The sequence below is a fragment of the Typha latifolia genome, chromosome 7 (assembly GCF_019914945.1).
Source record: "Typha latifolia isolate L0001 chromosome 7, TyphaL0001v2, whole genome shotgun sequence".
Lineage (NCBI taxonomy): Eukaryota > Viridiplantae > Streptophyta > Magnoliopsida > Poales > Typhaceae > Typha > Typha latifolia.
In genome coordinates this window covers 858416-873441 of record NC_133092.1, presented here as the reverse complement: position 1 = coordinate 873441, position 15026 = coordinate 858416, and the positions used below count along the sequence as shown (strand labels likewise).

The following is a 15026-nucleotide window of genomic DNA, read 5'->3' as shown; positions in this document are numbered from 1 at the left end:
AGATTGAAGTCAAGATTAAAGAAGGGAGACAGGGTTTTGATACAAGAGAAACAAAAGGAGGAAAGATTCCAAAGGACTTTAATTACCTTGAGATTCATTTAGGAGGAGTACTCTTCCTGCTATACTAGTTACCTGGAACATGGCTATAAGTAGTAGAATGAGCAAGACCCTCCTGTGTTGTCCAAAGAACACAGCCCACATGATGATGACTATGATGGAAGGCACTGAGGGATGCGAGAGTGATCCCAAACCAAGGGAAGCCCACCGGTACTCCTTATAGCTAGCTTTGTGTGGCGTATCTCCAAAATGTCGTCTTTGGTTCTTTTGTACAAAGATTCTTCCTTGATGTTCATGGCTTACTCCCTACTCGTTCAGCAGTCCAAAGTGCTTGTCAACTCACACTCAAGGCTTATGATTAGTCCATTCCTTCTGCCTCTTTTTGTTTGTTACCACAAGCAAAGCCTTAGTACTCTCACACAATATGGCCCTGTTTTCATGCATGGGTGCTTGGGGAATTTAAGAAGTAGGAATTCTTAGGCTGTCTCCCTAGACTGCAGAGCTAGCTCAAACAGAAATTTCCAGGTCTGGCAGAGGGGGTGAAAACCTCCCAAATGAACCCATCAGAAGTTCATGCATGGAAACCTGAGAACATCTGGTTGGTTTGGAGCCACATGTATTATTTACTTAGTAGTCAGACACTCACCTCAATTCCCAACAACTCTTGTGGAGTATTAAATTTACACCTATCTTCATCATCACTGACATTGTCTCTCACTCTATCTTGGCTTGATTTAGAAACTTAAAAGGTGATTAACTCAGGTGACCCGAGTGGTGAAAATTTTCACAAGAATCTAGTAGTTTATACTGAGTTCTGTAGCAGGGCTAGTTCCAATAACTTTCTATTGTATTGACTTGTGGATTATAGAGTGCCCTTTTGCCTCACCTCAGCAACAAGGATCTGAAAGTGACCAAATTTAATTGACATGAGAAGTGACTGCACCAAGGCAAAGAGCATCAATGGTGTGACGTTAATCTTTCCAGGAGCTTTCAAATCTATCTCACGTATTAAAAAAATTCTGAATCCGGCGCCAACAAATGGGAGTTTTTGCATATTACCACCTACATTCCGGATTATTGCATCACAAACCTACTCGCTTTAACACATTTACATATCAACGCCTACCTTTTTCCAAATACGTAAACGAGTTAAATGTAGGCGGTGATGTGCAAAAATGAATAACCGTTCACGGCTGTAGTTTGACGGCCAGTTGTCAGAGGGCGGTCCGACCGCTGGCTCACTCCCCCCCCCCTGCTGCCACGTGCCACGTTGGTTTAGCACACCAAGTTAGGAACCGGGAACCGATCAAGTATTTGGCGTCCAACACCGAGCATTTAAAAACCGAGAGGAAGCCCGCAAATTACTGTCGTTCTTCTCTCTCTCTCGTCTGCGGCAAATCAAGGAGAAGCCTTCTCCCGTCCGCAAATCTTGACGGTGATCGGACGGTCCCTCGGGATTCCTCCTTGTCGTTCTCTTCTTCGAGTTTTTTTTTTCTTAATCTCGATTTAGTTTTAGCTTCTCGATTTCTGGAGGTTTTTCCTACAATGCCTCATGGATTCAGCTCAAGTATCGCAATCCCAATTTATCTACCATTTTTCAGATAAGCTCTTGAATTCTTGATTAGATAACACAGTGCTTTTGTGTTCGAAGCTTGATTCTTCCATCAATTGGATGATGGAGTAGGTGGTGATATTCTCATCTAGAGATCAAGAAACCCTAATACAAGAGAGGAGAGAGCGAGCGAGCGAGAGAGAGAGAGAGAGAGAGAGAGATGGTACGTGACGGGAGGAGAAGGGAGCGGCTGCGGTGGAGCAAGCTCTACTCCTTCTCTTGTATCAAACCTAGCGTCGTCTTAGACACAGAGGCCCCCAATTCCCTCAGCGGTCCGGGCTTCTCCCGCCTCGTCCACTGCAATCAACCCAAAGACCATACCAAGAAGTCCCTCAATTACCCCACCAATTACATCTCTACAACCAAGTACAACATCATCACCTTCCTCCCCAAAGCCATCTTTGAGCAATTCCGGCGCGTCGCCAATCTCTACTTTCTGCTAGCCGCCATCCTTTCGCTGACCCCGGTCGCGCCATTCTCTGCGGTGAGCATGATCGCCCCTCTGGCGTTCGTCATTGGGCTCAGTATGGCGAAGGAGGCGTTGGAGGATTGGCGGAGGTTTGTGCAGGACATGAAGGTCAATGCTCGGAAGGTTGGCGTTCATAAAGGTGACGGAAGGTTTGGTTACAAGCATTGGCATAAGATTCGCGTGGGGAATGTGGTGAAAGTGGAGAAAGATCATTTCTTTCCTGCTGATTTGCTTCTTTTGTCCTCGAGCTATGAGGATGGGATTTGCTATGTCGAGACGATGAATTTGGATGGTGAGACGAACTTGAAGGTCAAGAGATCATTGGAGATAACCCTGCCTTTAGATGAAGATGAGGCTTTCAAGGATTTTACGGCCACCATACGTTGTGAAGACCCGAATCCTGATCTTTATACCTTTGTTGGAAATTTTGAGTACGATCGGCAGGTTTACGCCCTCGACCCGAACCAGATACTCCTCAGAGATTCAAAGCTCAGGAACACTTCTTATGTCTATGGAGCGGTTATCTTCACTGGTCATGACAGCAAAGTTATGCAGAATGCGACCAAATCACCGTCTAAGAGAAGCAGCATTGAAAGGAAGATGGACCGGATAATATACATTCTTTTTACTCTTCTTGTGTTAATGTCGCTTCTCAGCTCCATTTGCTTTGCAGTGCGGACGGACTTGGAGATGCCAGACTGGTGGTATTTGCAACCAGAGAACACCACAAACTTGTATGACCCATCAAAGCCTACGACTTCTGGCATTTTCCATCTGGTCACAGCGCTAATTCTTTATGGATATCTGATACCTATCTCACTGTATGTCTCAATTGAAGTGGTCAAAGTTTTGCAAGCCATGTTTATCAACCATGATATCCATATGTACGACGGGGACACAGGAATTCCTGCTGAAGCCCGGACCTCAAACTTAAACGAGGAACTTGGCCAAGTCCATACAATATTGTCTGATAAAACAGGCACCCTAACATGCAATCAGATGGACTTCTTGAAGTGTTCTATTGCAGGAGTTACATACGGTGTCCGGGCTAGTGAAGTTGAAATAGCTGCAGCGAAGCAGATGGCTTCTACATTTCCAGATGAAAATAGCATCAATCATTATCTGTTGGAGAATAATGGGGGTGATTTTGAGTCATCAGAAATTGAATTGGATGGTGGGATTACTTTCGCTGTTGAGAAAGCACGGAAGACAATGATTAAAGGTTTCAGCTTTGAAGACGACCGCCTCATGCAAGGAAACTGGACAAAGGAGCCTAACGCTGCTACCATTCTAATGTTCTTCAGAATACTCTCTCTTTGTCATACAGCAATTCCAGAACTAAACAAGCAAACTGGTGGCATTAGTTATGAAGCAGAATCACCCGATGAAGGGGCTTTCCTAGTTGCAGCCAGGGAATTTGGATTCGAGTTCTGTAAGAGAACTCAATCAAGTGTCTTAGTCCGAGAAAGATATTCTTTGCCTGGGAAACCAGTAGAAAGGTCATAGAACAATCACGATTACTCGTACTTCATGCTCTTCAGAGTAGCAAGACTTTAACTTTTGAGGTGATTTGTCTATAGGGAGTTCAAGATTCTCAATCTATTGGAATTTAGCAGCAAAAGGAAGAGAATGTCGGTAATTGTGCGGGATGAAGCTGGGCAAATTCTTCTTCTGTGCAAAGGAGCGGATAGGTACGATTCTGTAATTTCCATATCAGTTGTCTGCAATAATTGTCTTCACTGATAAATCTGCTTCATTTCTAACCAATTCTGCTATTAATTCCCTGGATCATCTGAGGAATAGCATTTTATATGTGATCAATCTTGGTTTACTTCCCATGTTTCAATGGCTGAAGAGTTTCTTACTGTACGCAGCATCATATTTGATAGACTATCAAAAAATGGAAGAATGTATGAGGATGATACTACTAAGCATCTGAATGAATATGGGGAAGCTGGCTTAAGGACATTGGCACTGGCATACAGAGAGCTTGAGGAATCTGACTACACAATATGGAACATTGAGTTTCTTAAAGCAAAGACAACTATAGGGCCTGACAGAGAAGCCCAGCTCGAGCGACTCTCTGATTTGATAGAGAGGGAACTGATTCTTGTTGGTGCAACTGCTGTGGAAGACAAACTACAAAAAGGAGTAAGATGTTGCCTCCTAGTACTGAACCAATGGTCTTTCATGGTCCTTTGGTTATTTCTTCTTTCATCTTCAGGTTCCTCAATGCATAGATAAATTGGCTCAAGCTGGTCTCAAAATCTGGGTTCTGACAGGTGATAAGATGGAAACTGCCATCAACATAGGGTATGATCGCCATTAGCTTTACAGAGAAGCTTGTGGATATAAATGGTGTATTCTTCTTGCTAGATGCTAAATCAAGTATCAAATGATAGGCCATTTTATCTTTTGCAGATTTGCGTGCAGCTTACTTAGGCAAGGTATGAAACAGATCTGTCTGTCCACAACGAACAGTGACTTGACATCAGAAGATGCAAAGAAGGTAAATTTTGTGAAAGCCATATAATTTCAATTGCTACACCAGGCATGATCTGTACAGTAAGCCTTTTTCTGGTAGGCTTTGCTTTTATCTTTGGCCAATGATCAGGCTGCAAAGGAGAATATTTTGATGCAAATAACTAATGCCTCACAAATGGTCAAGCTGGAAAAGGATCCTTATGCAGCATTTGCTTTAATTATTGATGGAAAAACTTTGACAGTTGCCCTGGAGGATGATATAAAGAATCAGCTTTTGAACCTAGCAATTGATTGTGCTTCTGTCATTTGCTGCCGAGTCTCTCCAAAGCAGAAAGCACTGGTATGATTGTTGTTACGTGCTAAACAATCTCCTAAACTCCGCACTATTTTTACGTCAATCAAATCTTTTTTTGGCTTTAGGTTACTCGGCTAGTAAGGGAAGGTACAGGAAAAACCACTTTAGCAATAGGTGATGGAGCAAATGATGTGGGCATGATTCAAGAAGCTGATATTGGTGTTGGTATCAGCGGAGTGGAGGGAATGCAGGTTGGTAGAGTTAGTGCCTTCTGGTCAGCTGTTAATATTCCTTGACATCTGAATCTATTATTGTTTAGTCTGTTTCTGAAGGTGTGTTGCCTGACAGAGACATCATGTAGATAGAACTAGCATACTTATAGCTGTACTTTCTGCAGGCTGTGATGGCTAGTGATTTTTCTATTTCTCAATTTCGGTTTCTTGAGCGGCTTCTTGTTGTACATGGGCACTGGTGCTACAAGAGGATTGCCCAGATGGTATAACTTTGGAGCAGTTCTAGTTTATATTCATTTGTGTTGTGCTAAAGTAAAGCATGTACCTGTAGGGCGTAGATATATCTGTGACGTATTCTTACTATTACATCTTTCTTTGGTTGCATGGCATTCAGATCTGCTATTTTTTCTACAAGAACATAGCCTTTGGCCTCACAATATTCTATTTTGAGGCTTATACTGGCTTCTCTGGGCAATCAATATATGATGATTGGTACATGCTACTCTTCAATGTTGTTCTCACCTCTTTGCCTGTGATATCATTGGGAGTCTTTGAGCAAGATGTTTCTTCTGAAGTCTGTTTGCAGGTATGCTACTTAAACTTCGGTCTCCTCAAGATTGATATCTGAGTCTATATTGCAGCATCTTCTTTACTAGGTTTATCAATCAAACAGTTATTTTTGTTTGAATGCATCTGATAGAGACCTTAAATCAGTTATTTGTATAGCATAACCATCTATCTTGGTCAGTTAATATGATAGAGCAACCTCTACTCTGCAGTTCCCAGCTTTATATCAGCAAGGACCGAGGAACCTTTTCTTTGACTGGTACAGGATTTTTGGGTGGATGGGAAATGGTCTCTACACATCCCTCATGATATTCTTCCTCAACACCAACATTTTCAATGATCAAGCCTTCCGTGCAGGGGGACAGACAGCTGACATGGCTGCTGTTGGAACCACCATGTTCACCTGCATTATCTGGGCTGTCAATGTGCAAATCATGCTTACAATGAGCCATTTCACGTGGATCCAGCATGTTTTTGTTTGGGTCAGCATTGCCGCGTGGTATCTTTTCCTGGCTGGTTATGGAATGTCATCACCATTAATATCTGGGAACAACTATAAGATTCTACTGGAGGCCCTTGGACCAGCACCAGTATACTGGGCTGTGACACTTCTAGTTACTGCTGCTTGCAATACCCCATATTTAGCCCATATCTCCTTTCAGAGAGCATGGAATCCACATGACCATCATGTAATTCAGGAGATGAAGTATTATAAGAAGGATGCAGAGGACCAGCATATGTGGAGGAGGGAGAGCTCTAAGGCCAGGCAGGAGACTAAGATTGGTCTTACAGCAAGGGTGGATGCTAAGATCAGGCAGCTGAGGGGAAAGTTGCAGAAGAAAGTGTCGTCTCTAAGCATTCGCACAGCAAGATAACATATGCGTTGGGTATAAGATAAGAGTTGTTATCCTACGTTTTTTTTTCATTGCGGCCTCATTAATAGTTTAAGTTCTATTTCCTTTTTACACCTTTCTACCTATTCTTTTCTCTCTTTTTTTACGTGTGAAGTCTTCATTATCCTCCTAATTATAGAAATTACACATCCAGCCTTGTACAGTCTGTACAGTCATATATGTAGCTTCTTGTTGGTTTTCCAAATAAAAGGGGCCTTTTTCACATTTTGCTATTCTCCTGATGCATTGACAATAAGATAGGTTGTTTTGGGCTTTGGCTATTATGTATTGCACAGGAACTGAATAAAATATTCCTGTAGCTTCCAGAGTAAGGGCATTTGGTAATAGAAAATTTGGTTTCAGATGATGATCCTCTAAATTTAAGTTTGATGAACTTACCCCCTTTTCTTTTCTGAGGTGATGTTTAGATGTACTTCCATATTTATTTTACATATTTCTTATTGACTATACAGAATATGGAGTGCACAGGGATGTAACAAAAGATTACATTTGTATTTAAGAAGAAATATGGACCATGGTTAAGGTAAGTGTTTATCCTCACATATAGTAACTCATTTTACCAATTGCTACTTTTTTTTTCATTAGAGTGATACTAATTTTGATCTGATGGCGGTCAGGAGAACATTTCCTGCCACAATAGATGAAAAGCTGAATACTCCCACTCAGTGGTGGTTGAAGGAAACCAGCACTTGGGTTTTTTTGGCTGTTGGCTCTGTAGCAACCCTCAGAAGCATAATGATTTTAGACTAAGAGATGAACTCGAATTCTATACGGTGTTCTGGATATGGTTATTGATCAGTCTGGCTTCCAGAAAAAAGACAATTAAAACACGAAAGAAACTCGATCAGTTCAACCTGTCTTGGAGGTTTTCTTATACTCAATTCACATCAGAGGTGTCTTCATATTGGCTTCATCTTCATATATGGTAGTGTCTCCCTCCAGTTCTTTCAAGATACTTTTATTCATTCTTGTTTTGCTCCAAATAAAGCAAATAAGCTTTGTTTTTATTATTTCTTTCTGAGTTAGTGTCATGCATTCTTGTACTTTAAGATGATTGGGATTATTCATTGGTTAAATAATTTTTTTTTCTTTAGTGGAAGAGCCTGGTTCATAAGTGTGTGCATTTCGAAGCTGAACTTGAAATAATTGAAAACTCGAATGTACTCCTAGTTTAGTTTAGACTTTTAGTATTCCTTATAATATGAAGGATTTTCTTATGGTTGTAGATTATATTGGACTGAATGTTGCAATGGCAAATACATTTCCATGAACATTTGTACTCCCATATCCTCAAATTTCAGCATCCAGTTTGCTTCCGAAAGTTCGAATCCATCTAAACCAGAGTTATGAGTAAAACAATTAATTGTGCAGAGGTGCCGTGGTTGTAAAATTTTCTCTTCCTCTTATCCCATATTCTGCAAATCCAATTTGATTTCTTAGCTGCTGGATAATATGCTTTTCCTACAATATAATGTGTATCTAACTACTGTAAAGCGATGTTTTCTTCAAGAGCTGACAATTTTTGTTCCTATTCCAGACATTTTGTACTGTAACACTTATATGCAGGAATTTAGGTAGGTGACCTAGCTTCTTCTTGCTGAAATATTGTTACTTATGATGCAACTCCATTTTATTTTTGTACCACATGATAAAATGCAGAGTTCCTTGAAGCACTTGAAATACTAAATAAAAGCAAGGATCCAGATTGCTGAAAAACTTTTGTTGCTTGTGGGTAGCTGAAATTTATGTATCATAGATAGCATTGTGAAACAGGGCTGCTGAGTTGATAGAACCAAGTTTTGAATCTTCAAATGAGTTTACATGTAAGTTCTGCACCAATGAACTAATTTTGGTTCTCTAATACCATCCCTCCTTGTTCTATATCTCTGGGAGTTCAACAATATCACTGCTGTTTATTCTTATTAGCTTTGTAAAGGTCAAAGGGTCTTTCAATTATTCATGTTATAACTTTTACCAGTGATGTGATCAGGTAAAGTGACATGATTCAAGATGTCATATACGTGATTGGAAATAATATTCTAGTGCTTGGTAGAAAATTCTATTCAGTTATAATAATAAAAATCGTACTATTTTTGTCTAATTAAGATATATCTCTTCTCCACAAGTGACAAGATTCCGAGTCGAGAAGAATTTTTATAGTTGTACAATTATTATGCTCCTTCAAACACCCACCAGGAAATCAATTCCTTCAAGTAAGTTAATGGCATTTTTTGGGAAATGGAATCACAACAATACCAACCATTGGATTCAATCGAATGATACCTAAATTTTTTTTTAGTACCTAGTCGTGTATTCTCCCGTAATAATTTTGAGCATTCGGATTAGGCCATAAAACTTCACAATTTATCACCACGAAAGGATTCGTTTATAAATTAGGTGTGGTTAGATTACACACCCCAATATGAGGAACAATAATAAAAACAAAAATGAACGAAGAATGAGATTGAAAATGACAAAATAAAAAAACCTTAATATATAATTCCTTCCTTGGGTTGCAAGGAAAGAAGGCCACCCCTATGAAGTCACTTCGATGTCCGTATACTTTATTCTTTTCTCTTTTTTTCCCCTTTTATTCTGTAAAAAATTTTGGTCATCTCGACACCATGTTTTAAAAAAAAAAATCCTTCGATGCAACTATCAATTTATTCTAATATAAAATATTAAAGAATTTACACCATAAATTGCAATAAAAAAAAAAAGAAAAATGAAGAAAGAGAGATCCAAACAAGACATGAGGTTGTCAGCTGTGAATTCCATCAATGACCAATCATTTTAATGTAAATGCTAAAAGCTGTCCCTTTGCTTTACCTTTCTTTATCCCCATGAGAAAATCAAGAGCCCATCATTCCTCTGAAATCATACTGCCCTTTTAAGACAAAGTTATGAACACTAATTTAATGCCTTACCTAAAAAATGGTACATTCAGCTGATACCAAAACCCAGCAGCAGCAACAGCAGCAAAGAGATGCTGGTCCTCCACAACAATGTACTTGTTTCTTCTTTAATAATTCAACGTTCTCAAGGTTATAAGTTTGATAATCATACAAATTTCATATATAACCATTGCATGATTGTATGAAAAGCTACAGTGTGAAAGGCCATTATTTCTCTCATGATGTTGTAAAGTATGTGAAGAAGATAGCCTCAAAGTTATATAAGGCGCATTTGAGATGTTAAAAAGGTATATATATATATATATGTTAAAAAGGAGGTTGATGAAGAGCGAAGAAGGAATTTCTAGAAAAATGCGTAGGAACCAAAGGAAAAAGACAGAAAGTGCAATACGTCAGAGTAGGCAGTAGGGTGAAATGGGTGGAGGATTACTCACTTCCTTTGCTTCCCTCATCCACATTACCCACATTCACCTCTCTCTCTCTCTCTCCTTTTCTCTTCTCTCTCTACTTCTCTATCTCCCTTCCTTCCTTTGAAGCTTTTCTTTTTTTGGTGACTTTATATTTTTCATCTTCGGTCGTGTTCTTAGCACTTCTTAGGTGGTGTTCTTGTTTTCATAATTTCCAAATTTTAATCTCTTTTGGGTACTAAGTTCTTGATGCTTTTATGAAGGAAAGCATAAGGAGCTATTGATGTTCTCCCTTGTTCTTCCTCTTGTTTGATATAATTGCTTCTTCTTTCTTGTGTTAATGATTGGATATCTATCTTTCTTTCCTCTTGCAAAAGTAAAGAGAATTCTTTCTTGATCAAGGTGCTACTTTTATGTAGAAGTATGTAAGAATATCCTTGGAGAGGCTTCTCTTTTTCTTTTTGCTTTGCTTAGGAATCCATAAACTTTCCAGATCTGCTTTGGGTAGCTCATAGCTGAGAACCCATCAATCCTTGGCCTTCGATTTTTTTCTTTTTTCTTTTTGTGGTGCCTTCCTCTAACAAAAAGGAGAAAAAAAATTAAGAGTAGGAGAAATCAAACATAAGAGCAATCTAATGATGAAAGGGTTCATAATTCAGCAGCAGCAGCAGAAGCAGCCGCCGCAGCCTGTGGAGGAGAATATGTCTAATCTCACCTCTGCCTCTGGGGAAGCAAGTGTCTCTTCCAACCAGCAATCCTCCTTTGTCTCCCCAAACCCAAACCCAAACCCGGTGAAGAAAAAGAGGAACCTCCCAGGAAATCCAGGTACAATTCTTAACCAAACTAAATAAATTCTTCTAAAAAAAAAAACAAAAAAAAAAAGATCCAATCTTTTTTCTCCTTGTTTGGTTTGGATCTATCAGACCCAGATGCTGAGGTGATAGCACTATCACCCAAGACACTGATGGCCACCAACAGGTTTGTGTGTGAGATCTGCAACAAGGGGTTCCAAAGGGATCAGAACCTGCAGCTCCACAGGAGAGGCCACAACCTGCCATGGAAGCTGAAGCAAAGGAGCAGCAAGGAGGTGAGGAAGAAGGTGTACATCTGCCCAGAGGTGAGCTGTGTGCACAACCACCCTTCCAGGGCACTTGGGGACCTCACTGGGATCAAGAAGCACTTCAGCAGGAAGCATGGGGAGAAGAAGTGGAAGTGTGACAAGTGCTCCAAGAAGTATGCTGTGCAATCTGATTGGAAAGCCCACTCCAAGATCTGTGGCACAAGGGAATACAGATGTGACTGTGGAACCCTATTCTCAAGGTAAATAACCAAAACACTTTGGAGCAAACAAGCATTTAAAGTATATATGTTCACTAGGAACTCCCAAAGTTGCATTCTTTTTTGGTGAGTGGAAACTATAGTAAAGCTTCAGTAAATATTATATTCCTTAGATAACAAAGCTATCTATGGTAGTAGCCATGGCCAAGTTCAATCTGGTTTTGGTCATGGAGGGGAGACCAATAAAAATAGAGAAGAAGAAGAAGAAGAAGAAGAAGAAGAAGAAATAAAAAAAAGATTCACAATTCTTTCAACAAAAAAATTTATATTCTTGCCCTTGGTTTCTTTTTGGAGTTTTCTGTGCTTTTTTTTGAATCATGACTTGCCCTTGTGATTGCTGTACCTTTGTCTTGCATGTTTGCCTTTTTCCTTGTTGCTCACTGCTTGCTGCCTACTGGCTGTTTGGTCACAGGAGGGATAGCTTTATCACCCACAGAGCCTTCTGTGATGCATTGGCAGAAGAGAGTGCAAGAGCCATAACAGCAAACCCCTTGGCTGCTAATCACCAGCAGGCCCTCCTATTCTCTCAACCCACATCATCCCATGACCCCTCCTCACTTCCAAATGCAAGCTTACAAGCCCAATTCCCTCACCTGATGACACCTACAGAAGCCAGCACTAACATGGTAGTAGTAGGCAGCCATGGTCTACAAGAGCTCTCACACAGAAGAGAGCAGCAACCATTCAGCATGAGACAAGATGTCCCCTCATGGCTCAATTGCCAGGGCCCAGCAGCTCTTAGCCACCACTTAGACCTCCTCCCTCCTGCTATCTATAACAATACAAGGTTAGTAGAGCAGGAGTACAGCCATGAGAATCCAGCTCCAGCTTTCTCCACTGCTTACCAGGGCTCTACAGCCTCCCCTCACATGTCTGCCACTGCTTTGCTGCAGAAGGCAGCTCAGATGGGTGCAACCTTGAGCAGACCCACAAGCCAAGGGCAGATGGCAACTCACACTAGCAGTACTAATGCTGCTGTAGCCAATAGGACTACTGGGTTTGGTCTTGGCTTGTCTTCACCCCAAGAGATGGCTACTGCTGGTGAGCAGTTTGGACATAATTCAGCATCTCCTCTTCTCCAGGACATGATGGTAAACACTCTCTCCTCAGCTCCTGGCTTTGGTGGGTCTTTTGAGGATGTCATTGCTAGAATCCAAGGGAGGAAGGAGGAAGGAGGAAGTGGTGGTGGTGGAAATGATGGGCTAACAAGAGACTTCTTAGGTCTAAGGGCATTTTCCCACAGGGATATACTTAACATGGCTGGCTTGAATCCTTGCATGACTTCCTCCTCCTATGAGCAAAACCAACAGAACAAGAAGGCATGGCATGGTTAGCTACTGCCGGGATCTGGTAAGATTGCATGGTTTCCATCTGTGTCTCAAATTTTGATACGAAAAATCCAATGGTATTTACTGTTTACAATTCTCTTTGTCTAGTCACTTTTTTCTGAACTGATATAGGTTTCAGTCATAATCTTGAAGTTTCTTGTTTTTTTTTTTTAAATAATCTTAAAGTTGCTATGGCATCTTCCACCCCCCCACGTTTTTCTTAAAATATTTGTAATAATCCTTTAAAATTAATCAATCTAGTAATGTAGGTGGTCTCTTTTGTAATAACTCTTAATAATGGAAACTGTTGTTTAAACTAAAAAATATTGGAATAAAATAGTAGAATAAGTCTTTCTTTTGAAAAAAAAAATTTCCCTTTTTTTTCAGATATGTGGAATATTATCAGACTATTTATATTTGACTAAAATGCCCTTTTAAAATTGAGATTATAGGTGATGGTTGGGAGCTACAAGTGACATGGCAGAGCCTGATGATCAGCAAAATGCCGGTGGCTGGCCGGCCTTCATCGTAGACTTTCCGGCAGCCGACACATCTGTAGGGTATTTTAGGCTATTTTAGTCAGAATACAATAATATTCTGAAAATAATTTTCTAAAGTAATGATGGATTATTTTTGCCAATATCTGAGAAAGGGAGGTGTCAATCTGCAAAGATTGTTAATAATGGTTTATTTATCTTAAGAATGGACAGAAAGAATGCTGGATATATGCTTCTACAAAACAAAACAAAACAAAAATGGTCTAGCTTTAAGTTTATTTTCCCACCAAACTTTATAAGGTTGGCCAATGTAAATTAAAGTTATATTTCGTGAGCTGCAAGAATGATATGTTAGAGCCTTCTTTCATCTATCATAGAATTTCTATTTTCATCCTACTACATCACCTCATAGAAGCAAAAAGATAGGGTATGAACGATAACAAAGGATGCTGCTACTTATAAATTTTCCTTCGATTCTTGAAATTTGAAATATCTGAGAAAAATATCAAGAGTAATTCAGAATGCTAGCATTTGACCCTTACTATCTTTTTGCTAACAAATGGGTCAGAGTTGACTATTCATTAACTGGTCTTAAAGTATGTGCAATGTAACCTAAATTTTCTTCATCAAAATTCCATGTAATTGACAGTCTTGTCACAATGTTAAAGAATCATAAATTTTTGAGCACTTCAAAGCTTAGGAGCTCATGAGACAGAGAGAGAGAGAGAGAGAGAGAGAGAGAGAGAGAGAGAGAGAGAGAGAGAGAGAGAGAGAGAGGAGAGATGGAGATGTCTAAAGGAATAAATGGACATGACCCTTTTGATCAAAATAGGCCAGCTTTTTGTTTGTTGTTTAATATGTCAACGGCCCACTGATTAAGACAAGAGAACTTTCTCGGTCAAACACAAGCTTTCAGAGATCATACACACACATATATATACACATATATATACATGCATGCAGTACTATCCAGAGGGATAGAGGAGCAAATATAATAAAAAGTTGTGAAAGAATCTCCTATACTATCATGCAGGCTTTGCTACAATGTACTACTCCATTGTTAGCTTCTTGTCACCTCTCTTCCATATATAGATCATATATATAGAGAGGGAGAGAGAGAGGGTTAAAGTGAGCAGCCATTACGAGGCATTGCTTCTCTTCCTTCATCGTTAACTGTGAGCTCGCCGTGGGGTATCTCAAAAAAGCTAGTGTTGAGAGAGAAAAGGCAAGAGGTTTTAGGCTGGGGGAGATCTAAAGTTTAGCCGTTGACATGGCTGACCCCGGCGAGCTAAAAGATGAAAAGAGAGAATTTTTTCTTTCTCTTTTTTACTTTGCAAAAAGTTATATGTTGGTGACAGCAAGCAAGCATGAGTTGCTTTTCTTCTACTTTGGAGAAAAATGAGTTTATTTGCATGGGCTAATTCCATGGGTAATTTACAAACAAAGGCTAAAAGAAATATTCATCTTAAAAGAAAACACCCTAAGTCTTGCCTCTATAACTGTATTAAGGTAAAATAAATAAAATGACTATATTTTAAATTCAAACGAGAAGTATTATATGTGTTTTAAATTTTTTATTTTTTAAAGCAACGATCTCGCATGGTTCCTAAGTGGTAAAAGGAAGAAGAACTCATCTTATTTCTTTTTTAATTACTTTCCTCGTGTATGTATAAGATCGAATCCATTATCGGATATACTAATACCCTATCCTATCTATTTGGAAATCTTGGTTCAAATCCTTCAATGTGGGATCCAAGATGTTCCATCTTTGCATTTATTGCAATTCTTTTTTCATAAATATCATAATTAGAATAGTCTCATTACTTCGAAGAAATATTTCTATTTTGTTAGTTGTTATTAGAGTAAAATTAGCCCTAAGTAAAATGCACCGGTCCAATAATAATTATTTA

At 39.5% G+C, this 15026-nt stretch overlaps 2 protein-coding genes across 4 annotated transcripts; both read left to right on the top strand.

The window, feature by feature from the left end:
- The first annotated feature begins 1404 nt into the window (after positions 1-1404).
- Positions 1405-7710, top strand: LOC140792972 (probable phospholipid-transporting ATPase 4). Of its 3 annotated transcripts, XM_073144250.1 has the most exons (12): positions 1405-3637; positions 3719-3829; positions 4013-4289; positions 4363-4451; positions 4560-4647; positions 4723-4962; positions 5043-5168; positions 5315-5413; positions 5545-5736; positions 5930-6604; positions 7084-7154; positions 7249-7710. In XM_073144250.1, exons 1-10 carry the CDS (start codon positions 1830-1832, stop codon positions 6590-6592), a joined length of 3693 nt encoding a protein of 1230 aa, XP_073000351.1. In that variant the 5' UTR covers positions 1405-1829; the 3' UTR covers positions 6593-6604; positions 7084-7154; positions 7249-7710. The 3 variants fall into 3 exon arrangements, with proteins under 3 accessions (XP_073000351.1, XP_073000352.1, XP_073000349.1); XM_073144251.1 differs by having other exon boundaries at positions 4753-4962; positions 5930-7154; XM_073144248.1 differs by having other exon boundaries at positions 5930-7154.
- Positions 7711-9876: 2166 nt separating this feature from the next.
- Positions 9877-13344, top strand: LOC140792508 (protein indeterminate-domain 7-like). The gene is made up of 4 exons (XM_073143554.1): positions 9877-10778; positions 10877-11273; positions 11704-12641; positions 13072-13344. Exons 1-3 carry the CDS (start codon positions 10589-10591, stop codon positions 12623-12625), a joined length of 1509 nt encoding a protein of 502 aa, XP_072999655.1. The 5' UTR covers positions 9877-10588; the 3' UTR covers positions 12626-12641; positions 13072-13344.
- Positions 13345-15026: the final 1682 nt, after the last annotated feature.

Coding starts and splice junctions, on each gene's coding strand:
- LOC140792508 (XM_073143554.1), top strand. CDS start 10,589: ATGATGAAAGGGTTCATAATTCAGCAGCAGCAGCAGAAGCAGCCGCCG. Junction 10,779..10,876: donor GAACCTCCCAGGAAATCCAG/GTACAATTCTTA, acceptor TGGATCTATCAG/ACCCAGATGCTGAGGTGATA. Junction 11,274..11,703: donor TGTGGAACCCTATTCTCAAG/GTAAATAACCAA, acceptor GTTTGGTCACAG/GAGGGATAGCTTTATCACCC.
- LOC140792972 (XM_073144250.1), top strand. CDS start 1,830: ATGGTACGTGACGGGAGGAGAAGGGAGCGGCTGCGGTGGAGCAAGCTC. Junction 4,452..4,559: donor GAAACTGCCATCAACATAGG/GTATGATCGCCA, acceptor TATCTTTTGCAG/ATTTGCGTGCAGCTTACTTA. Junction 5,737..5,929: donor CTTCTGAAGTCTGTTTGCAG/GTATGCTACTTA, acceptor TCTACTCTGCAG/TTCCCAGCTTTATATCAGCA.